Below are 24,585 nucleotides of genomic sequence, written 5' to 3'. Positions count from 1 at the left end.
AGAGGCCTTACAGATAGCTGGGAAGAGAAGAGAAGCGAAAAGCAAAGGAGAAAAGGAAAGATATTCCCATCTGAATGCAGAGTTCCAAAGAGTAGCAAGGAGAGATAAGAAAGCCTTCCTCAGTGATCAGTGCAAAGAAATAGAGGAAAACAACAGATTGGGAAAGACTAGAGATCTCTTCAAGAAAATTAGAGATACCAAAGGAACATTTCATGAAAAGATGGGCTCGGTAAAGGACAGAAATGGTATGGACCTAACAGAAGCAGAAGATATTAAGAAGAGGTGGCAAGAATACACAGAAGAACTGTACAAAAAAGATCTTCATGACCCAGATAATCACGATGGTGTGATCACTCACCTACAGCCAGACATCCTGGAATGTGAAGTCAAGTGGGCCTTAGAAAGCATCACTACAAACAAAGCTAGTGGAGGTGATGGAATTCCAGTTGAGCTATTTCAAATCCTCAAAGGTGATGCTGTGAAAGTGCTACACTCGATATGCCAGCAAATTTGGAAAACTCAGCAGTGGCCACAGGACTGGAAAAGGTCAGTTTTCGTTCCAATCCCAAAGAAAGGCAATGCCAAAGAATGCTCAAACTACCGCACAATTGCACTCATCTCACATGCTAGTAAAGTAATGCTCAAAATTCTCCAAGCCAGGCTTCAGCAATACGTGAACCGTGAACTTCCAGATGTTCAAGCTGGCTTTAGAAAAGGCAGAGGAACCAGAGATCAAATGGCCAATATCCACTGGATCATCGAAAAAGCAAGAGAGTTCCAGAAAAACATCTATTTCTGCTTTATTGACTATGCCAAAGCCTTTGACTGTGTGGATCACAATAAACTGTGGAAAATTCTGAAAGAGATGGGAATACCAGACCATCTGACCTGTCTCTTGAGAAACCTGTATGCAGGTCAGGAAGCAACAGTTAGAACTGGACATGGAACAACAGACTGGTTCCAAATAGGAAAAGGAGTCCGTCAAGGCTGTATATTCTCACCCTGCTTATTTAACTTATATGCAGAGTACATCATGAGAAACGCTGGGCTGGAAGAAACACAAGCTGGAATCAAGATTGCCGGGAGAAATATCAATAACCTCAGATATGCAGATGACACCACCCTTATGGCAGAGAGTGAAGAAGAACTAAAGAGCCTCTTGATGAAGGTGAAGGAGGAGAGTGAAAAAGTTGGCTTAAAGCTCAACGTTCAGAAAACTAAGATCATGGCATCTGGTCCCATCACTCCATGGGAAATAGATGGGGAAACAGTGGAAACAGTGTCAGACTTTATTTTTTTGGGCTCCAGAATCACTGCTGATGGTGACTGCAGCCATGAAATTAAAAGATGCTTACTCCTTGGAAGGAAGGTTATGGCCAACCTAGATAGCATATTTAAAAGCAGAGACATTACTTTGCCAACAAAAGTCCGTCTAGTCAAGGCTATGGTTTTTCCAGTGGTCATGTATGGACATGAGAGTTGGACGGTGAAGAAAGCTGAGCACCGCAGAATTGATGCTTTTGAACTGTGGTGTTGGAGAAGACTCTTGAGAGTCCCTTGTACTGCAAGGAGATCCAATCAATCCATCCTAAAAGAGATCAATCCTGGGTGTTCATTGGAAGGTCTGATGTTGAAGCTGAAACTCCAATACTTTGGCCACCTCATGCGAAGAGTTGACTCATTGGAAAAGACCCTAATGCTGGGTAGGATTGGGGGCAGGAGGAGAAGGGGACGACAGAGGATGAGATGGTTGGATGGCATCACCGATTCGATGAACATGGGTTTGGGTAGACTCTGGGAGTTGGTGATGGACAGAGAGGCCTGGCGTGCTGCAGTTCATGGGGTTGCAAAGAGTTGGACACGACTGAGCGACTGAACTATAATGATAAAATTCCATCTCCATAGGGTTTAGAGTGTTACTTAAGAATCTTAAATATGTTGTCAGACAGTGTCTGGAAAAGGAAAAAAATTCCTACTCCTCTAACTAAATAAAAGTAGAAATGAATGGATTTTTCACATTTCCTTCACACATTGAATAATAATGGCTGTGACCTGGATTTTTTTTTTTTTTGTCTGCAAAGTAAAATATATTCCAAAAATTTAACATTCATCTTACAGCTGATTCTGTATTTTTAGAACTTGTGTTTTCCACACTTATGTAATTGGCTATTAACTTTAATGGAACAATTTTTAAAAGTCAGGAGCCAGTCCTATGCTAGGGTGCTTGGAGAGATTCGGGAGGTGAGTTTGCTCATCGCTTTGTGCTCATTCAGAACGGCCTCAGGAACCAGCCAGAAGGTCCCGTCCCTTTCTTGTTTTCAAAGACTTTGCAACCCCACTTTTTCATTATCTGACTTCTCATTCCACTCCTGCCGTGTGACCTCATTTTATCTTTATGAGACTTGGGATGAGTGAAAACAATAACAGGTTACCATATTATGAGGGCTTCCCAGGTAGTGCTAGTGATAAAGAATCCACCTGCCAATGCAGGAGATGTTAGGGATGCAGGTTTGATCCCTGGGTCGGGAAGATCCCCTGGAAGAGGGCATGGCAAACCACTACAGTATTCTTGCCTGGAGATTCCCATGAACAGAGGAACCTGGTGGGCTACAGTCCATAAGGTCTCAATGAGTCAGACATGACTGAAGTGACTTAGCATGCATGCACATATTATGAAAAGGCAATGCCTCCAACCCTGCTTTGGTTTAAGGGCTCCCTGTGTTGAGGGAGACACCACTTCCACCTAGTAACCCTGAACAGAAACCTGTGCCTTACCCTGGACATCTTCCCTTCAGTGCCCATTTGCAGTTTATCACCAGACTTTAACAATTTCACCTCCCAACTATGTCTCAAAGCCACTTCCTTCTTTCTTCCCCCCACCACTGCTTGGGTCTGGGTTACCATGATGGTTAATTTTCTTTGTCTTCTTGCCTAGGCTCTAGTACCCAGGCAGTATATAATCAAATGTGAATCCAGACAGACATTGCCGTGAGGGTGTGCTTTACATCCACCAGCAGTTGACTTGAAGTAAAGGGAATGACCCTTGATAATGGCCTCCTTCATTCAACTGATTTCCTTAAAAGCAAAAACTGAGGTTTCCCAGAAAAATGTTCTGCTTCAGGATTGCAGCATCAACTACTGCCAGCCTGCCCTGCAGATTTCAGACTTGCCAGCCCCCATGACTGCATGGGTCAATCCCTAAAATAAATCTAGATAGATAGATATCAGTGTTAATTGACTCTTGCTTCTGCATCTCTGGAGAGCCCTAACTGATAAGAGCTGCTCTAATGATCTCAACTGATATCTCTGCCGCAGCTGCTAAGTCACTTCAGTTGTGTCTGACTCTGTATGACCCCATAGACGGCAGCCCACCAGGCTCCCCCATCCCTGGGATTCTCCAGGCAAGAACACTGGAGTGGGTTGCCATTCCCTTCTCCAATGCATGAAAGTGAAAAGTGAAAATGAAGTCACTCAGTGGTGTCCAACTCTTAGCAACCCCACAGACTGCAGCCTACCATGCTCCTCCATCTATGGGATTTTCCAGGCAAAAGTACTGGAGTGGGTTGCCATTGCCTTCTCCAACTGTTACCTCTAGTTATCGCCTAACTGGTGTTCTGATTGTCTGTTGCTGCATTATAAACTGATGACTTGTGACTTCCTTTGCAGTCCAGTAGTGAAGACTCTGTGTTGCCACTGCAGGGAGCACAGGTTTGATCCCTAGTCAAGGAACTAAGATCCCACATGCCGTGCAGCTTGGCCAAGGAAAAAAAACAAAAACAAAAGGTAGTTGACTTAAGGCAATGATTTCTTACTCTCTCACAGTTCCATTGGCTGACTGGGCTGAGCTGGGGGACTCTTGATCGAGGGCTGTCATGTGTTTTGTAGTCGGTGGTTGGACTGGGCTGGGTTGGACCCCCACAGTGGCCTGCTCCCACAGCTGGCAGTTGATGTTGACTTTTGTAGGAGCTCAGCGAAGGCTACCATTTACTGCACCTGCAAGAGACCCTTTGCTTGTGACCTGTGCTTCTTACAGCTTCCTGTCCAGAGACTGAATGTTCCAGGAGACTCAGGCAGAAGCCCCAAGATTTTTATGACCCAGAACACCACTTATGCTGTGTTCTCTTGGTCACAAGAGTCACAGAGGCCAGCCCAGATTCGAGGGAAGGGCCTTGAGATTTTATTTCTTGATATGAGGAATACTAAGCATGCATAGGAAGAGAAGGAACTGGTGGTGGTCATCTTTGGAGACCATCTTCAGTACTGGGTCACTGCCATATCCTCCTAACTGACCACACCAGTTTATTCAATTCCCCTTCCCCTGTTCTGTCCTCCCCACTGGAGCTAGGGGATGACCCTGGCAGATCTCACTGTGTCCTTGCCATAACTAGACCTTCAATGACTTGTTCTTTCCCATAGAAAGAAGTGGAATTGTTCCCCTTGTCTTGCTTCTGAGACTTGTCCTGATGCAGTTCTTCAGGGTTCCCTACCACGCACTCTACCTTCCAGTGGCAGACAGTTTCTTCCAGGAATTTGCGTGTTTCATGTTCTTTCTCCTTCCAGCTTTCACATGCCCTGTTTTCTGTTTCTCAGTGTCTTTCTCTGCCATGCTTGTCTCCCTTTATAGTAAGTCCCCCACATACAAACCTTCAAGTTTTAAACTTTCAGAGGTACGAACTTGCATTTGCGTGTCCAATCATGTAAGTTAGTTTGCGTGTCCAGCATGCTTTTCAAGATGCTGTACTGTAAGATTTAAAGTGTTTTTATTCACTTTTGTGTTTATTTTTTACATATTATTTGTGTAAAAAGTATTATAAGCCTTTGACAGTACAGTACAATACAGCCAATCATGTTAGTTGGGTTGACTAAGGCTAACTTTGTTGAACTTATGAACAAATTGGACTTAAAAACGTGCTCTCAAAATAGCATTGAAACGTGTATTATCATATGTGAAACAGAACACCATTCCAGGTTCGATGCATGAGACAAATGCTCAGGGCTGGGGCAATGGGATGACCCAGAGGGATGGGATGGAGAGGGAGGTGGGAGGGGGGTTCAGGATGGGGAACACATGTAAACCCATGGCTGATTCATATCAATGTATGGCAAAAACCACTACAATATTGTAAAGTAATTAGCCCCCAACTAAAATAAATGTATTTAAAATAAATAAATAAATAAAATAAAAATCCCCCCCCCCAAAAAAAAACCATGCTCTCAGATTGGAATGGTAAATAAGTCCCTTGAATTATTGCAGGTACTTATGTTTTAAAACTCCTTTTCCTAGGACCCTCATCAGAATCTTAGGGAACGGATCCCAGAAAAAGGCAGCTCTTTCCTAATACTTGGCAAGTGCCTTTAGTCTCTGACTCACCCTGCCTGCCACACGTCTCATTAGGGAGTCTAAGAGAGTTTGATAAACAGAAGAGAGGCCTCTGAGCCCTGGGCTGGGACACTTAGGTAGTTAGTATTCAGAGTGGCCTATAGTGTCTTGTACACTGTGAGCCTTAAGCCATCATTAACATTTCATGGAAATCTGGGAAGCATCCCATTTAGAACTAAAGAATTTTGACCCGGGACTCAAAATGAACTGGAAAAAAACAAAAAAGCGAAGAGGAAAACCAAGGAAACACTCAGTACCTATAGTGGTAAAAGAAAAAGGAATTTCTTCAGTTTGAACAAAAATCTCTGCCTCCAAAGTATTTCATTAGACCAACTGTGATGCAAAGAAGACTTTGTACATCTTCAGATTCCACCTTTATTGGTCAAGGTTAAAAGTATTAAGCCTTGACCAACCTACTTCTTGGGAGTGATAGCTTATGGTGAACTATGTCAGATTTGTGATCTCTGAAGATTTAGCTTCGGGACCAGGGACCAGGTTTGATCACTCAAGAGCTTTTGTATAGCAAGCGAAGTTTTATTAAAGTATAAAAAGGGACAAAGAAAGCTTCTGACATAGACATCAGAAGGGAGACGGAGAGTATCCCCCTTGCTAGTCTTAGCAACGGAGCTATATACTTTTCAATTGGTTATTAACAATAAATCAAAAGAATGTCTCAAGGCTGTAAAGGTCTGACCAGACCCACTCCCATAATATACATTTTAAGGTGACAGGATTAGTCAGAAGGTTCTCAAGAAGGAGAAACATGTCCTCAAGCAGGATACATTGTTGTTATATAATCATTGGTACAGAATTTAAGGAAAAGCATATCCTTGAGCAAGATCAGTTTTGTTGTGCAATCATCAGCTCCAGGCTTAAAGAAAAAAAAAAAAAACTTTGTCCTTTTCTCCTCCTTGAGAACTCCAGATCCCAATCTCCTCCTCAAGAGCCTGGGACCCCTTTCTTCTCCCCGAGGACCCTGGACTTCTTATCAACTTGCCTAGGAATTGACTCTCTCAAGAGTGAAGCACTTCTGAAAAGAAGTAAGCTGTTTCTAGATTTGGAAATCTGTGCAGTATAGAGGGTCTCCAATCTTTTCCTGCAGGTGGAAGGGAGTAGATTTCTTTTCGGAACTGGATTGTGTGGAGAAAGTTGCTGAAACCATGACAGAGCAGGATTAGATCATCATCAAGCCAGGGGTTTCTTTTCCATTAAATTCTGGGACACAGTGTATGGACCACTTGATAACCTTGATCCCGTCCATCGGGGACCATGGACACCCTCTGTGTAAAACAAGAACCTTGAATGTCTCAGTTATATAGAGGGTTTGAAGCATTCACATGTAAAATTTTTTGCAGCCTTTGTGTTGTGTCTGGACAGGTTGTCAGCGAGGTGTTACCAGCATTATTTTGGGAGCCACTATGTTGTTTGGTGCCATTCTGGAAAGCATCCTAATGGAAAAAGCTCAAAGTCAAGCATTACCCACCCAATGTACTCTAATGTAAATTGCAGAGAAGTGAATGTCAGAAAACATAAGTTAACGTAAGGTAACAACCTCGGTCCTATCACAGTAAACTCTCAACTCCTGTTTTCTCATCTCTGAAATAGGAATAATTATATGTTCTACCTTCTTGGTTTTTGTGGGAATCAGATCTCATACTAAATGTGCAATGGCTCTGAAAAGTACAGTGCTTTACAGGGGTGGGTTTGTGAATGCTGATCTGGCTGGACATTTACAATGCATTGGAAAGGGTGAGCTTTTTGACTTTATCAACGGGTTCAAATGCTAATCCATTCCTGAAACACTCTCACAGACACCCCCAAAATAGTTTTGCCAGTTCTCTGAGCAACTTGGCTCAGTTAAGTTGCCTGATGAAATTTACCATCACATCCAGGTAATACCATCAGTGTCCTTTATTTCTTAATGTCTTTTGCATAAGGGGGGAAATTGCCACGCTCATTATTGTGAGTGCATCAGGTTGACTTTGGAGTCACCAAGGATTAGAATTGACTTTGTTTTTAGGAATGATGGAAAATGGTATTACAGAAATAAAATTTTAATTTGTTTTGTTTGTTCTAAGCATCTCAGCTCTATACTAGCACTGGCTGTTACAGGGATCTTTACCTTGTGGATGAACTGGGAAATGACAAAGATCATAAATTTATAATTCTGCCACTGACTATAAAGGCTTAAAGTGTCCCATTAGTAAGTGACCCAACATAGGCTACAAAAATGACATTTTGGATTATTATTCTGATGTTTTTCCTGGGAAGTTATTATGAGTATTTAGGTGTTTAATATTGATTTCCCCCCCTATTTTTTTATTTTTATTTTTTCATTGGAGTATAATTACTTTACAATGTTGTGCTATTGTAGTTTCTGCTGCACAACAAAATTAACATTGATTTTTGATAGTGATTTCTTTAAAAGTGCAAGGAAAGAATGGCTAAATCAATTCTGGTACATTCAGACAGTGGAACATGACTCCAGCAATAAAAAGGGACAAGTTACCAACATACAAAGCAACATACATGAATGGCAGAAACATTTATACCAAGTGAAAGAAGCCTTACACAAAAACGTATATATGATATGATATTTTAAATTAATTAAATACAAAAATTTTTATTGGAGTGCAGTTGATTTAAAATGTATTAATATGATTATGCTTATGTAAATTCTGGAACAGGCAAAACTAATGTTTGGTATTAAAAAAAAAAGATCACGAATGGGGTTGCCTTGAGGTGGGGATGGGCTGGAGGTGGACTAGGAAGAGTTTGAGGAATTGTTTGGTGGAGTTGGTAATATTCTATATCTTGATAGAGGATTGGGTTACAGGGGTCTCTGCACTTCTCAAAACTCATTGAATACATTTGGGATTTTATTGTATGTAAATTCTACCCCCAAATACATAATAATGATATACATGCTGAAGTATTTAGGGGTGAAGTCTACTGATACCTTTAATTTACTTTGAATTTTAATAACTGTAACAGAAAAAGTGAATTGATGGGTAAATACACATTAAGGCAAATACAGTAAAAAAAAAAAATTACTTGTGGAGTCTATCTGGTCATTATTCAAATGAACATTGTCCAGTTCTTTCAAATTTCCCATGGATTTGAAAATTTTATAATTGAGAATATAATTTCAGAAAATTAAAAAAAATTTTTTTTGGCTGCACTGTATGGCTTGTAGTATCTCAGTTCCCTGACCAAGGATTGAACCCAGGCCACAGCATTGAAGGCACTGAATCCTAACCAGTAGCCTACCAGGGAACTCCCAGAAAAAAACTATTTAAAATCCCACAAAGGGTACTCTGCTTAGTGCTTTTGTGTGTGTGTGATGCAGTATTCTTTCAAGCACCGGATATCCTTAGAGAAATTAAATTACTTGTAGACAGTATTTGAGAATCTGTTCCACTGCCTTTCTCAACATACTTTGTATGAGATATTTAAAATTTTAAACATAAGGATTTCTGAGTTTGCGATATGTCCATGAATTGTTATAAAATTAAATTTATAATTTAAAATACTTAATGTCATGTTTTTGATAACACATCATTTCATTTTCAATTTTTTCTTTTGTTGCTCTCCATGATCTCACTTTTAGAAATGGTAGGTTCTGAAATACAGAGAGGGATACTGTTTTAATAACATAAGCTAACTTATAAGAATTAATTTGAAAATCTTGATTTTTACAATTCAAATAATATCATAGCACTGACTTTTCATACCCTGAAAATTATTGGAATCCAAGATAATTGGAATGTAATTCAAAATGAACAGGACTTCCCTGGTGGTTCAGTGGTTAAGAATTCACTTTGCAATTCAGGGGACACAGGTTCGATCCCATCCCTGGTCAAGGAACTAAGATCCCACATGCCACAGCTAGAGGTACCATGTGCTGAAACTAAGACCTGACACAGCCAAATAAATGAATAAATATTTTTTTTAAATGATCATGATAGACTAGAGTGTTGTATTTTTTTTTTCAAAAGAACCAAATTCAGTAGGAACATATATAAAAGTATACCCTTTAGGACCAAAAACCAGTTAAAAAATGTGCAGTGTAGAAGAACCAGTTGGGAATCTAGGGTATCAATACCCACTGAGTATTCACGGTTCCTTGTGCTATGATAGGACCCAACTATAATATATATTTTTAAGTAAGCAGAGAAATATGTAAAGGTTTAAAGATGAACAAGATGACTTTAGTGAAAAACCAGTCTTATGGAAAAAATTTGAGAGAAGAGGAAATTCTCTAAATGCATCAAGATTGAAAAAGTTCAAGCTTTGCTTGATGATTACCATTTTCATTTACATGAAGTGTTTTTATGGAAAGATTCTGTGAGAAACTAACCAGAGAAGTGGATTTAGAGAAGAGAGTTCAGTTGTGCAAATGACAGAGTCTCTTGACTTTAAGGTTGTGAAATTATGATCAAGAGATTATATGGAATCTACATGTCTGGAGAATTACACTCGCAAAATGTAAATTCTGAGTGGTTCTAGATTCACCTGCCAGAAGTTGGGAGTAAACTCGGATGATCCCTGGAAGGACCTTTCTGGGTCTGCATTCTGGCAGTAAGGTGTCACTCCACTGATATAGTTAACAGACATTGCTTGGCTCTAAATTACTCTAAACTTTCTCTAAAGAATGGCATCTTTAAATTCGCCTCACTTAAAAATTCACTCTATTAATGTACATCAGTGCAGTTATGGTTAGCAGTACTGTATTGTATACTTGCAATTTGCTAAGAAGGTAAATCTCAAGTATTCTTACCATAAAAAAAGAAAGATAGCTATGCGGAGTAATGGGATATGTTGATTAGTTTGATTATGGTGATGACTGTACAATATGTGTGAGTATCAAAACATGAACTTAAACAATTTGCATTTGTGAATTTTTTTTTTTTGGCCATGCTGCATGGCTTGCAGGATCTTAGTTCCCTGACCAAGAGATTGAACCCAAGCCCTCTGCCATAGTGTCCTAACCACTGGACCAACTGGGAATTCCCTGTATTTGTGAATTATACTACAATGAAGCTTGAAAAAAATCACTGTTGATTGGTGCTTCTTTTTGTTGAAATTGTCTTGTAATAAATGATTACATATTGCTTTGGTGATGGTGTATGATACTGGTCGTAATTTGATTTCTATACTTTTTAATAAAATAATTAAAAAGTATTCTATCATTTTCTTTTTGTTGTTACAACACTATCATGAGAAAGAAGTCTATATATTTATTTTATATATTTATTTACTTATGTATTTACTTTTGGCAGCACTGGGTCTTTGTTGCTGTGCAAGGACTTTCTCTAGTTGAGGCAAGTGGGAGTTACTCTCTAGTTGCATTGCGCAGACTTCTCACGGTGGTGGTTTCTTTTGTTGCAGAGCATGGAATCTAGGGCATGTGGGCTCAGTAGTTGTGGCTCCCGGATTCTAGAGCACACCTCAATAGTTGTGGCACACGGACTTAGTTGTTCTACAGCATGTGGGATCTTCCTGGAGCAGGGCTCAAATCCATGTTCGCTGCAGTGGCAGGTGGATTCTTAACCAATGGACCACTAGAGAAGTCCCAAGTCTTTATATATAAACCATTATATAATCAGTATTTCCTATGGGTGACTCAGTCCCTACCTGAGTGTAAGTACATTAATGTTCTTTGCCATTTTATTCTTGCCCCATCCAGGGCCAATTAGACTGGAATGAGATAAAAATGTCATCCTTGTGAATGAGGTATCTTCTCTCTGAAAGTCGATATGGCAAAATTCTCTTCTGCATTTTCCATCCTTATCTTATTTTGGATTTCTTAATCTTAATCCTTGACTCACTTGTCTCCTTATCCTTCGCAGAGCAAAACTCGCTTCCTGTTGTGATGCTGTTCAAAACTTCATTGTTTCTCAAAACAACACTCCCATCGGGACCAACATGACCTATGAGGTGGAAAGTAAAAGCAAAATCCAAATTAGAGAAAACATTTTTGATATGTTGCCAGTGGTGAGTGAAAATTTCTTGTGGTTTCTTTGTGTCACCATTTAAGGTGAACGTTGTCTCAGATGAAGACATAACATAAAAATGGAGGAGTTGATTCATTAAAATGCCACACTCTGATGTGTAAGATACGTACGGTGGTCCATTTTCAGCAGGCAGTTTTGAATCCTTGTGGCTCTGCAGGGAATGGTATTTGTATCTTAAATAATAAACTCTTCTAGCCCTTGAGTCTTCATCATTCATCCTTGTATGAGACGAACTATTGAGCTTTCTGCATAGTAATTACCAGGACTTGGGAAGATAACCATTTTTTACCTGGTTCTTCCACTTGTCAGTTTTGGTGACTAATTCAATTTTTTCACAAAGAACTGTAGGTTTATGTGGCTAATCTTTGGGAAGTAAATACATTAGAATTCCTGGTTAGTAAACATCGCTTCCACTAGACAGGGATTTTTTTTTTTTTTAGTTTAAAATTTTAAAATTTAAGATGACTTTAGCTTGTGGGAAGCAATCTGAGAAAGATTTAAAATATACATAATTAAGAAACTCAAATTGACAAAGATGACCATAAAAACAAATGGTGAAAGTGATATAGTTAGAGATGAAGGAAGGACAGATAAGAATGAAAAATATAACAATAAAATCAATAGTAGAAAAGATAATTTTTATCCTTTCTTTCCTAGACAGGGATTTTTATCTAGTGTGTTCACTGATGTATCCCAAGTTCCTAGAACATTTCCCAGTGCATAGATGCATTCATAATATTTTCATTTATTAACTGAGTAATGATACAGTATCATTACAATATAAATCCAAACTTGGGGGAAATTTTTCTCATGAAGAATATCCCACTGCTAATAAACTGTACTTTCAGACATCTTTTTATGATTTGATGAAAAGCAGTTAAGCCACGTCAGTGGTCAAAATGGGATCACTTTTTATATGCAGTTTACCAACTGTAGAATATTCAGTTCTTACAGTTAATTCCATTATGTTGAACATTTGACTTCTTTTGATTGTTTTATTGTCATGTAAGTGGTTCCATTTTTTTTCAAAAAATATTACAGTTAAAGGGAAGTATAATTTTCTGGGAATGAACAAAAATCAATATAAAATGTTAGAGAAAAAATATTGCTCATTTTCCAGAAGGGAATGGGGACCAATTCATACAGTATTCTGAAAATCCCCTCATGATGCATTGAAATTACCAATAGCTAAAATGATAGCAACTAAAGATGGCTCAGTGGTCAAGAATCTGCCTGAAATATAGAAGACCCAGGTTTGATCCCTGGGTCAGGAAGATCCCCTGGAGAAGGGAATGGCAAACCACTCCACTATTCTTGCCTGAAGAATTCCATGAACAGAGGAGCCTGGAAGGCTATAGTCTTTGGGGTCACAAAGAGTTGGGCATGACTGAGTGACTGACACTTTCACTTTCAAAGAATATTTCTATCCCTTATCAGAGAAGGCCTTGGGGAGGTCCACAGAGAGCAACTCTTCCACCCATGCCGTTTTTCTAGTGTTTTCCTTGCTTTAGGCTGGCCATAACAGAGGAACAGCAGGTATTTTTTGCTTCTAATTGGCACCTTGAAAAGAATAACTTAACATAAGCTTGATAATTCTGGATGACACTAACAACAGCATCCATTTTCCAAATTGATGCTGACTTTTTAAAACTGGGGGAGAGGAAATTCTGAAGTTAATACAGTAACAACTGCAAAGTGAACTCACTTTTCTGTGTTTCTTCAACATCCCTTCCATGGACATAACATCCAAAGTTGCTTTCCACACTCCCACCCTGCTCTGTTCTGCCAGGCACACAGTGAGCAAATCACAATGTTAGATGCTTTTGATGAAATGTTGTAAAGTCACTTTCTCCAAAAACTCTGCCAAGTAACTTGAAAAGAAACAACAAGTTGGTTTTCTTTCTTTTTTTTTTCGTTTCTCCATTTCATTTTATTTTACTTACTTTTGGTCACACTGCGCAGGCATGCAGGATCTTGGTTCCCTGACCAGGGATCAAACCCATGCCCTCCTGCAGTGGAAGTAACCACTGGGCCACCAGGGAAGTCCCCAAAGTTGGTTGACAATCGGAATGAGCAACAGACTGTTGAGTCACCCAAAGTTGCATTTTATTAGGAGGTTTAAGGGACGTTGAAATTTTCATTTATTTAATCTCTTACTAAACATGAGATCTCAAAACATACGGATTTTTTCTTCCTAGTTGACCAAGAAACCGGAGAAAAATATTCATTATATTAAGTGCTTAATTGGAGATAGGTTCTTCTCAGTAATCTCTTCTATTGTACCATAAAGAGCCTATTTACATTCCACCCTATCTGTAAAGTTCAGAATTTACTGTAGTATTGTTTAGTAAACACTGTCTGAAAGCTGTTAATAGAAGTTCAGTGACTTGCAATAGTCGGAGGTATGTGAGAACCATTCATTAAAGAGCCGGGCATTCTGCTGGGCATCGAAGCCACACAGGGAAAATAAGGCACATCATTTTTTAAAAATTTATTTTAATTAATTGTTTGACCATGCCAAGCAGCATGTGGCATCTTAGTTCCCCAACCAGGGACTGAACCCATGCCCCTTGCAATGAAAGTGTGGGTTCTTAACCACTGAACCATCAGGGAAGTCCCAAGGCACATGCTTAAGTTAACCTTTATCCCTTGAATGAGAGCATCCTAAGATGGCAGTGGACTATGAAACAGACTGCCTGGGTTTGAATCCCAGCTCTGCTGCTCTCTAGCCACTGCTTAAACTCATGCCTCCATCTTCTTGTCTGTAAAATCCTCACAAGGCTGTTGTATGGATTCTATGTGTTAAGTTACAACTCAGAAAAGTGCTTTTCATGTAAGAAGCACAATATGATTTTTCATTTTTAGGGACAGTCCAGATGTGCTGAAACATAGTTCTCATCACTTGTTTGGCATCTCCCAATGCAGCATCAGGAGCACAGGGCAGTCAGGCGACTCGGGGTCTGTAGGGCAGCTCAGAAGCACACTGGTCCTGGGGTGTGCTTGTACACCGGACAGGAGGGCTCCCTGACAGCAGCAGTGTAAATACCCCCGTCGTGGTGATTATAATTTACCACTGGTTTAACAACCAGCTGAAAAAATTCCTGAATATTTACCAGTTGGTTCCCATAAGCTGGGACAACTGGGTTCCAGAGTGACACTGGGGCTTATACCCAGGTGGCCACTGGGCCAGCAGTCACTCATTGAGAAGTGTTGCTCCTCTGGGCAAGTGCAGTGAAAGATGGGGGGGAATGAAAAGTGATAAACATACTCCCTTCTCCTTAAGTACCTATGTTCACATTCTAGAGACAAAACAGGTGAATCAGGACCTTGTATTGTGAAAGTCTGTGCTGACATCCTTGCTGCTGATTAAGGTCACAGCATGACTTCCAGAAAAGTGACTGGCAAAGGCCAAGAACATTGTCCAATTGACCAGTTATTTTCAGACTGTGAAGGATTTGGTCATAGTGAAGGGTCTTTGGGGACTGGCCAGTTGGATCCTTGGAGGAAACAAAAATGATTTTGGTCTTGGAAATGAATTTGAAATAAATCAGCACAGAGTGACTAGGCTTCCTCAAAGCACCGTGGCTGATCATTTATGGAGACAGCAGGCATAAATTTCCTGTCATCACTGAGCTTGAAGATCTCACTATTTAAGAAGCACAGAGAACTTTTGCTAAATTAACTGTTAATTTTATGGCCAAGAATAGAGAATTTAATGCAACTTTATAATTGCTTTATTTTTGGCTGAAAATGGTTCTCTTTGTCGGAAAGACCTGTGTGAAATTTTGTCATTCTCAATTTATTTACTTAGTTATAGGATGTAAAATACATTAAAGTACATTTTAAAAGCAAATGTATTATATTTAGTATTTTTACATTATATTGTATATGATATGCTATGTATTCCTCTCAAGAAAAATGAAACTTAGGTTTACAGGATTTCTTTTTTTAATTTTTTTATTTTTGGCTGTGCTGTGTATCTTCATTGTTTCACCCTGGCTTTCTCTAGTTACGGCAAGTGGGGGCTACTCTCTAGTTGTGATGCACGGGCTTCCCATTGTGGTGGCTTGTCTTGTTGTGCAGCACAGGTTCTGGGCACACAGGCTTCAGTAGTTACAGCTGACAGGCTCTAGAGGGTGCAGGCTTCAGTAGTTGTGGTGCACAGGCTTAGTTGCCCCATGACAAATGGAATCTTCCCAGACCAAGGATCGAAGCCATATTCCCTGCATTGGCAGGCAGTTTCTTAACCATTAGACCACCAGGGAAGTCCTACAGGATATCTTATGATTAGTCAGAAGTTGATTAACATGCTATGGTATTGCTTCTTGTTCTTTTTCTTTCCTTAGTATATGTAAAACTTCAGCTACTTGAATTAAGCTGACGATGTTTATGGTTCTAAAACTAAAGATATTTATGGCAATTTTTCCCTTTCTCTTGATAGTTTCAGCCTTTTGTGGGATACTCTTTTAATCAGTGTGCAGTGGTTGGAAACGGGGGAATTCTGAATCAGTCTCTCTGTGGAGCTGAAATCGATAAATCTGACTTCGTTTTTAGGTAAGCACTGTCAAATTGGTTTTTTTAAAAGTCCAAGATCAGTTGAATATTTTAAAGGAATAGTCTAAAGATACTCTGTTTAAATTTTGATCTTTGAACTTTGTTGCTTAAGCCTCCAGTTTATCTGGTGTGTTTTCTGAAGTGTTAAATGGATCATGAGTTCCTTTGAATGTTGATACCAAAAGGATAAAACTGTGCTATGCTTGCTAAACTTTCCAGAAACCCTGTATGAAATCATGGTGAAAGAGGATCTTCACTGAAGGACTTGTCAGAGCCTTCAGTGTATCAAGGATAACTATTTTTTTCTTCAACAACATTTCAAGAAAACTTTGTTTTCAAGTAATACTTGTGAAAATGCTGACTTCAATTTTGTATAGCCATACAACATCATTGTTTATTTAGGTTTCTGGCCTGAAATTTAAGGGGAAAAAAATATGGCTTGTAAAATTCTGATCTTTTAAAAATGTTTGTATCTCAGTACAAGCTAGCTTGCCAAAAACAGAAACAAAAGTGGTTTCTATGTGTTTCTGAACTAATAAGACAAACCAGAGAGCATCTCCAGTTCCAGAACATGATGGAAAGATGATTCATCCTTGTGAGGATGGATTTCAATTGAAATGTACCTTTTCATAAAGTTGAAATCTGTTTCTTCCTATTTCATGAGCGCTGATTGCATGCATCAGAGGAAGATCCTTTGGTGTTTATTGATTTAATGCTGCCCTTTTTAGCACATGAAAAGGAAACGCAATTTTGAATCAGGAGCTCCCCCTCAGTTTAATCTCATTTAGAATTTTATGCTGAAAGTAATGACAGAACAGCAGACCTGGCAGTCCAACAATTATTGTGTTCCTCATGATGAATGTGGAAATGGCGAATACCTGCATGATTTAGCCATTTTGTTAAAGTACTCAGTATGGAAAAGCCAGGGGGAAAATAAATAATTCTTCTCATAATAGACTTTTTATAGACTGAAAATTCCCCAAACATCTGGGGTGAATATTATGCCTAAATACTCATTTTACTTTATAGGAGGTATAAGAAATACAAGTTTAGGTTTAACAAGCAGAAAAAAACAACAACAACTCAACAGCTACTTAATTTATAACTCTGAAATAAATGTATATATTCTAGATTCTGCATTTGCTTATGCCAGGTATTTTTCTGAATAGAGAGCTCCTTTTGAAGTTAGCCTTCCAAACAGAAAGGTCAGATTGGGGCTATACATAGTTGATGTCATTAAAATTTATTTAATATTTAAGCCTATATCGATTTTGGCCATACATGTTTCATAGTTTATAAAACCATCTGGGAACTCCTTGTGATTATTTTTCATTTCAGAAGATTGGGAGCTGTCAATTAAAAGTGTAAGGAACAAGAATAGGTGTTGAGTGGCTTCACTGTACTTTATATATGCAATACACAATATTTCCCCTATGGGTCTCCAGTGACATCATATTGGAAATCATTTTTGAGTCTTCAAAAGGATATGAAGTAGTTATGTTATGGAAAGTAGATTTGTTACAGGAAGTCCACTAATGAAGATATTTCTGTGGCCTGTTATCTATGATTAATATTTGTTTTTTCCAAAGTGTCATCTTTGTTTCAGGATGTATCTTTTTTTATCAGTGAGGGCAGTACATGTTTCATTTATTCATATATTTCACAGAGGATGAAATAGATTATTTCAACCTCAGGAGCATTACAGAACACAGTCAAGTTTAAACAGCTTTCCTCAGAGATGCTCCCTTTGTATGTATACCTTTAAAGAAATGGTCTACTTGAAATTCTGTAAATGATACTTAGGGAGTTGTAACCAACTTTCCCTTTTTTTGTGACAAGAATATGCTTACTCAAAATTATAATTCTTAATTTGTTTTCCAATTTAAAAACCAATTAGTACTCAAAAGAGGATGAGAACATCAATATGAAAGCACCATTATAAGAACATTAGAGCTTTATTTATTAACAGCTTAATTTGGTGGAAAAACTATCCATATGGGAATCAGGAAAGTTTTAATTTTTTATATACGCTTTGCTTCTGGCAGACATTATAACCATAATGACAATGCCGCAATTTTTAAAAATTTGTAAATTGACAATGATACCTAACAGAAGCCAAAGATATTAAGAAAAGGTGGCAAGAATACACAGAAGAACTATACAAAAGAGATCTTAATGACCCAGATAACCCCAATGGTGTGATCACTCACCTAGAACTCCTGGAGTCTGAAGTCAAGTGGGCCTTAGGAGACACCACTATGAACAAAGCTAGTGGAGGTGATGAAATTCCAGCTGAGCTATTTCAAATCCTAAAAGATGCTGCTGTGAAAGTGCTGCACTCAATGTGCCAGCAAATTTGGAAAACTCAGCAGTGGCCACAGGACTGGGAAAGGTCAGTTTTCATTCCAATCCCAAAGAAAGGCAATGCCAAAGAATATTCAAACTACTGCACAATTGCACTCATCTCACCCACTAGCAAAGAAATGCTCAAAATTCTCCAGGCAAGGCTTCAACAGTACATGAACTGAGAACTTCCAGATGTTGAAGCTGGATTTAAAAAAGGCAGAGGAACCAGAGATCAAATTGCCAACCTCCACTGGGTTATTGAAAAAGCAAGAGAGTTCCAGAAAAACATCTACTTCTGCTTTATTGACTACGCAAAAGCCTTTAACTGTGTGAATCACAACAAACTGTGAGAAATTCTTAAAGATTCTTAAAAATTCTTACCTGCCTCCTGAGAAATCTGTATACAGGTCAAGAAGCAACAGTTAGAAACAGACGTGGAACAACAAACTGATTCCAAATTGGGAAAGGAGTACGTAAAGGCTGTATATTGTCAATCTGTTTATTTAACTTATGTGCAGAGTACATCGTGCACAGTGCCAGGCTGGATGAAGCAAAAGCTAGAATCAAGATTGCAGGAAGAAATTGTCAATAACTTCAGATATGCAGATGCCACCACCCTGATGGCAGAAAGTGAAGAGGAACTAAGGAGTCTCTTGATGAAAGTGAAAGAGGAGAGTGAAAAAGCTAGCTTAAAACTCAGCGTTCAAAAAACTAAGATCATGGCATCCAGTCCCATCACTTCATGTCAAATAGATGGGTTATCGATGGAAACAGTGAGAGACTTTATTTTCTTGGGCTCCAAAATCACTCCAGATGGTGACTGCAGCCAAGAAATTGAAAGACATTTGCTTCTTGGAAGAAAAGCTATGGCAAACCTAGACAGCATGTTAAAAAGCAGAGGCATTACTTTGCCAACAAAGGTCCATCTAGTGAAAGTTATGGTTTTTCTAGTAGTCATGTATGGATGTGAGAGCTGGACCATAAAGAAAGCTGAGTGCTAAAGAATTGATGCTTTTGAACTGTGGTGTTGGAGAAGATTCTTGAGAGTTCCTTGGACTGCAAGGAGATCAGACCAGTCAATCCTAAAGGAAATCAGTCCTGAATATTCATTGGAAGGATTGATACTGAAGCTGAAGCTCCAATACTTTGGCCACCTGATGGGAAGAACTGACTCATTGGAAAAGACTCTGATGCTGGGAAAGATTGAAGGCAGGAGAAGGGGAAAACAGAAGATGAGATGGCTGGATGGCATCACTGACTCGATGGACAAGAGTTTGAGCAAGCTCCAGGAGTTAGTGATGCACAGGGAAGCCTGGCATGCTGTGGTCCATGGAGTCACAGAGTTGGACACGATTGAATAACTGAACTGACCACCATGGGAATCTAATTAATATAAATAATTTTAATAAAAGGATTGAGAACTCTTTCAAATGTTAGGCAAGGTATAATTTTCACTCCTAGTTTTGTCACTGAAAGCATTTTTCAGATTCATATGTTTTATCCAATATTGAAACGCCAACTAAGAGTTTGTTGCTGTTGTTGTGTAGTCGCTAAATCATGTCCGACTCTTTTGCAACCCCATAGACTATAGCCTGCCAGGCTATAGGATTTTTCAGCAAGAATATTGGAGTGGGTTGCCATTTCCTTCTCCGGGGGGTCTTCCCAACCCAGGGGTCGAACCCATGTCTGAATTATGTACTTATTAAATATTTTCAATGGAAATCGATGAATTCTGAGACTCTCTTAACAGCAGTAATGTTCTCCAATAAAATGAGAATGGTCACATGCATATGTGTGGATGTACTTTTTTTTGAAAGAATATTTTTTCTTTCAAATTTCAGGTGTAATCTCCCCCCAACCACAGGAAATGTTACCAATGATGTTGGCACTAAAACCAACCTGGTGACTCTAAATCCTAGTATTATAAAGCTAAGGTAAGTCCCTCCAAGTTCCATAACTGTTCAAGACCACTTTTTTATTATTTAACCTATTTCTTAATCTGAGCCCTAATCTTGCTGCTGAGACTGACTGGAATGGCTTTTTAAGGAAAATACATAAGAATATATTAGTAATGTAGGTTGTGGCTTATAAGAGGTATGTCCAGTTGTACTTCTAATGTCATAAGTCAAGGATTGCTAATCAAATTAGAACTTACTTATTTCTTCATGTTTTTCACCAATACTGAAGTTTTTTTTAAAATTATTTCCTTTCAGAATTTTAGTGTTACTATTTTGTCTTGATAACACTTTCTTGAAAAATCTTAGTCTACTTAGAAACTTTACAGAGTAAGCCTTAGGAGAACCTGACAAAATTGTCAGGGCACTTTGGGCAGTTTATTACTGAAAAATAATTCCCATATTTTTTTTCCACAATGTCACTACTATGAAATATTGGCTGTTTAATAAAAATCCCATTGAAAGTGGAAGTGTTAGTTGCTCAGTCGTGTTTGACTCTTTGAGACCTCATTGGCTGTAGCTTGCCACGCTCCTCTGTCCATGGGATTCTCCAGGCAAGAATACTGGAGTGTGTAGCCATTCCCTTCTCCAGAGGATGTTTCTGATCCAGGGGTCAAACCTGGGTCTTCTGCATTGCAGGCAGATTCTTTACTGTCTGAGCCACCAAGGAAGCCCCAAAATCCCATACTTAGTTTTATTCTGTTGTTTTCATCCAAAGTGATTAATAATTGTTATTAGTAGAATATATCCCTCAAAGAGTTCCAGTATGACTTAAGAGAATATAAAATATTGTACCTGTCTCCCCAGAGTTTATTTTCTAAACACATGCACTTAGGTATACCAGTGTATTTACTGAGGCATTATTTAAATTAAACACATAGAGCTATCACAATCCAGGGAGGAAATTCAAAATGTGTGTGTGTGTGTGTGTCTGTGTGTGTGTGTATGCATATAGATATTTTAGGTTTTCTAAAGCAGAGATCCCCAGCTTCTGGGATCTAATGCCTAATGATCTGAGGTAGAACTGATATAATAATAATAGAAATAAAGTACACAATAAAGATACTGCACTTGAATCATCTCCAAACCACCCCGACCCCCAGTTCATGAAAAAATTATCTTCTGTGAAACCAGTCCCTGGTGCCAAAAAGGTTAGGGACTGCTGTTCTAAAGGAAATTGTTATTTTATAATAATATGTATACTTGCATACAGCTCAATGAATTTTTTGTAAATGTACAGATATTTTAAGAGTGTTCTGTGTTTGAGAAAATGTATCAGTATGATACATTTGGAAGGTGTTTTAGCATTAAAAAGCAACCTCAAGAAAAAATTACTGAGTTTGAAGATAAAATAATTTTTAAAAATGTATGTCCAGCAAGGATATTGCTCTGTAAGAAGGTAGAAATGAAAGAATAGATATGCCAAGAAAGAGAAATGAAGACCTAACCCTTGATATTTATTATACAAGATGTTTACTTAACCTGAATTTCTCTGAATCTTCAGTTTGTCTCTTTTATATACAGTGACATAAATGGTTCTGTTTTTTGGTCAGTGGTGAATTCAGCTTCATGTTACCCAAACTGTTCCTTTGATGATTATTGTTAAAATCACAATGTTTTAAAAATTTGGCAGATATGGGAACTTAAAGGAAAAGAAAGCAGTGTTTCTGGAGGACGTTGCAGCCTATGGAGATGCTTTCGTCCTTCTGCCTGCGTTTTCCTTCAGGGCCAATACCGCGGCCTCTTTTAAGGTGTACCACACACTGAAGGAATCTAAAGCAAGACAAAAGGTTTTATTTTTCCATCCCAAGTATCTGAAAAACCTTGCACTCTTCTGGAGGACTAAAGGTGTGACCGAGTATCGCCTGTCCTCTGGTTTGATGATCACAAGTGTGGCAGTCGAGCTGTGTGAGAACGTGAAGCTGTATGGATTCTGGCCCTTCTCTAGAACTGGAGAGAACCTGCCTGTCAGCCATCACTACTACGACAATACGTTACCTAAACGCGGTTTCCATGAGATGCCCAAAGAGTATAGACAAATTCTCCAGCTTCACATGAAAGGCATCCTCAAGTTACAGTTTAGCAAATGTGAAACAGCCTGAACCAAATGCCTTTAAATGGGCATCATGGTCACATAATGCAGTTGGTGAGTAACAATATTCCCAAACACCGAGAGAGATGGTTGCAGGATTTCATAGGCAGAGTCCCAAAATTTGGTTGGCTCCATGCTCCACACTACGTTTGCAACCTTAGCAACTCATTTAGTTGTTCTGATCTTCAGTTTCTCTTCCTTGTAAAATAGGGATCATGATATCTAACTCATATTAGGAAAATGTGATAATCTATGAAATCTTTTGGCAAGTATTTGGTGTGAGGTAGGGACTCTAAGAATATTTCTTTGTTGATATTTTTAACAACCATTTTCACCCTCACCAGACGACATAATAAAAGGTAGGCTGTCTTGAAGACTCTTTTTAGAGAGAACAACTGAGTTGCCAAGTATCCACTGGAATTCTTTCTCTGGCAGGAACCTCTATTATCCATAAAATCTTTTCCACCTTTCTTCCTATCTTAAAAGCTCATATAAGAAAATTGTTTACTTAAACAAAAAGCCTTTCGTTATTTAGGAATGAACTCCTTATGCTTCTAATTACATTCACTTGTGTCTTGAGCCACACTATTGTAGTGGTTGGATTTAGGCCAATTTTTTTCCTCTTTTACATTTAAAAACACTCTTTAACATACCTATATTTACTACTTCAAGGGCAGTTACAATTTTTCTACCTGTTGTCTTGTCTGTGGGGCACAACTACTTCATGCGGACCCTTTCCCAAGCTCTGTGAGAGAGATATAAAAATGAGTTAAGGCCTGCAGGAAGAAGAGATGTGCGTTTTGTAAACACATTGCTGTGCATTTTGTAAACACATTGTGCTCAATGTTCACAAAAGCTTTGAGGAGACAATACTGTGAGGAATGAAACAAGAATGATCCAATCAATTTTAATGAAATCTATTTCAGAGAAGAGGTGGTTTCTGAATTAAACCTAGTAAAGGAGGAAGGCTTCACCAAATGAAGAAGAATCTATGTAGAGGAAATTTGATAGGAGAGAAAGCAGTCCCCTTGATTCCGATTGAAGTTATTTGAGGGTAAATCATGGTCTTTGCCCCCCAGACTTCCACGTGATGGTGGGATATATAGCCCATGGGGGTGGTGGGTTGGACCCACATCTGTGAAATGGGAATAATACCAAGCTGATTGATTTCATAGGAAAGCCGTAAGAACTAAAGTACAGAGAAACTTAATTCTTAACAAGGAAATGTATACATTTACATGAGAACTAAGACTAATCATTTAAACACCAAAATAAAATAAAGCTTAAAGAGACATTGAATACTAGCATTTTCACAACACTCTCTTATGTTATGATGATACATGTTAATGTAGTTCATCCCTGCAGCTATTGAATAAGTTTTTTGACTTAAGTAATTACGTGCACACTTTCCTACTTATTTTTGTACCAGTGTGAGAAGAGCAGAAATAGGAGCAGAGCAGAGTGGACAGCATGACAAATTCATTATGAATGTAATTCTGAATTCTTAACTTAGCCAGATTATTGTTTTATTCAATATTCACTTGTAAGAACACTCTGCTGCCAACTGCGTATTTTGCAAAACCAATCTTTAATTTTTAGCTTGATTGTAGTTTACTTTTGTGATACTTTTCTTAATTATGTTCTCATTTGTCCTTCTATAGCAAATGAAACCTATTACCTCCATAAATTGGTTTAAAAGTTAATATATAAATATTTTCTAAAAGAACCATGCTTTTAGTTGCATAGGGTCTAATTCATGTATCTTTTGATAGCAATGAATAAATGACTGTTTTCTACTGCTTCTAATGGGTTTAATTAGTTTTTAAAAATCTGCTAGCAGGATTGGTAATGTCTCTATCATGTTATTAGCAGTTATTATGAAAAATAGATCAGAACACTCTAGTATTTTATAATTTAGTAAAATGTTTCCCTCAAAATGTTTTCTGCTGGGTAAAAACTTCAACTTTGTTTTTTGATGACACTGAAAATACATGACTGATGAGTAAAAATAATAGAATATACTGCAATAAATCATTAAATATATGACATGGAGAATTTATAAGTTATTTTAATAAAAATCACATATGATTAGGACATTTAGAGGTTACTTAAATTTTTCCCATGTAACTTCCTATTTTAACTTTGGATGTTTTGTCTAGAATATCAAAATAGAATTTTCAGTGTCACTGATAAGAATTTTGGAAGTACTCAAAATAGTGTGAAAGCAAGGAGCATTGTCCC

General features: G+C 38.3%; 1 protein-coding gene across 38 annotated transcripts in view; it reads left to right on the top strand.

Annotated features, from left to right (window-relative positions):
- ST8SIA6 (ST8 alpha-N-acetyl-neuraminide alpha-2,8-sialyltransferase 6) overlaps nt 1–24,144 on the top strand; it is a 269,895-nt gene extending 245,751 nt beyond the window's left edge. For all 38 annotated transcript variants that reach the window (XM_081553651.1, XM_081553662.1, XM_081553649.1 and 35 more), the window contains 4 exons: nt 11,233–11,377; nt 15,839–15,951; nt 20,139–20,231; nt 21,886–24,144. In XM_081553651.1, the coding sequence (XP_081409777.1) occupies nt 11,233–11,377; nt 15,839–15,951; nt 20,139–20,231; nt 21,886–22,354 (820 nt within the window). In that variant the 3' untranslated portion in view covers nt 22,355–24,144. The remainder of the gene's footprint in view (nt 1–11,232; nt 11,378–15,838; nt 15,952–20,138; nt 20,232–21,885) is intronic.
- The last annotated feature ends 441 nt before the right edge of the window (nt 24,145–24,585 follow it).

Source organism: Giraffa tippelskirchi, chromosome 13 (assembly GCF_054371585.1).
Source record: "Giraffa tippelskirchi isolate mGirTip1 chromosome 13, T2T-mGirTip1v1.2.pri, whole genome shotgun sequence".
In the NCBI taxonomy this organism is placed as follows: Eukaryota; Metazoa; Chordata; class Mammalia; order Artiodactyla; family Giraffidae; genus Giraffa; species Giraffa tippelskirchi.
This window is presented reverse-complemented; position numbering and strand designations above follow the sequence as displayed.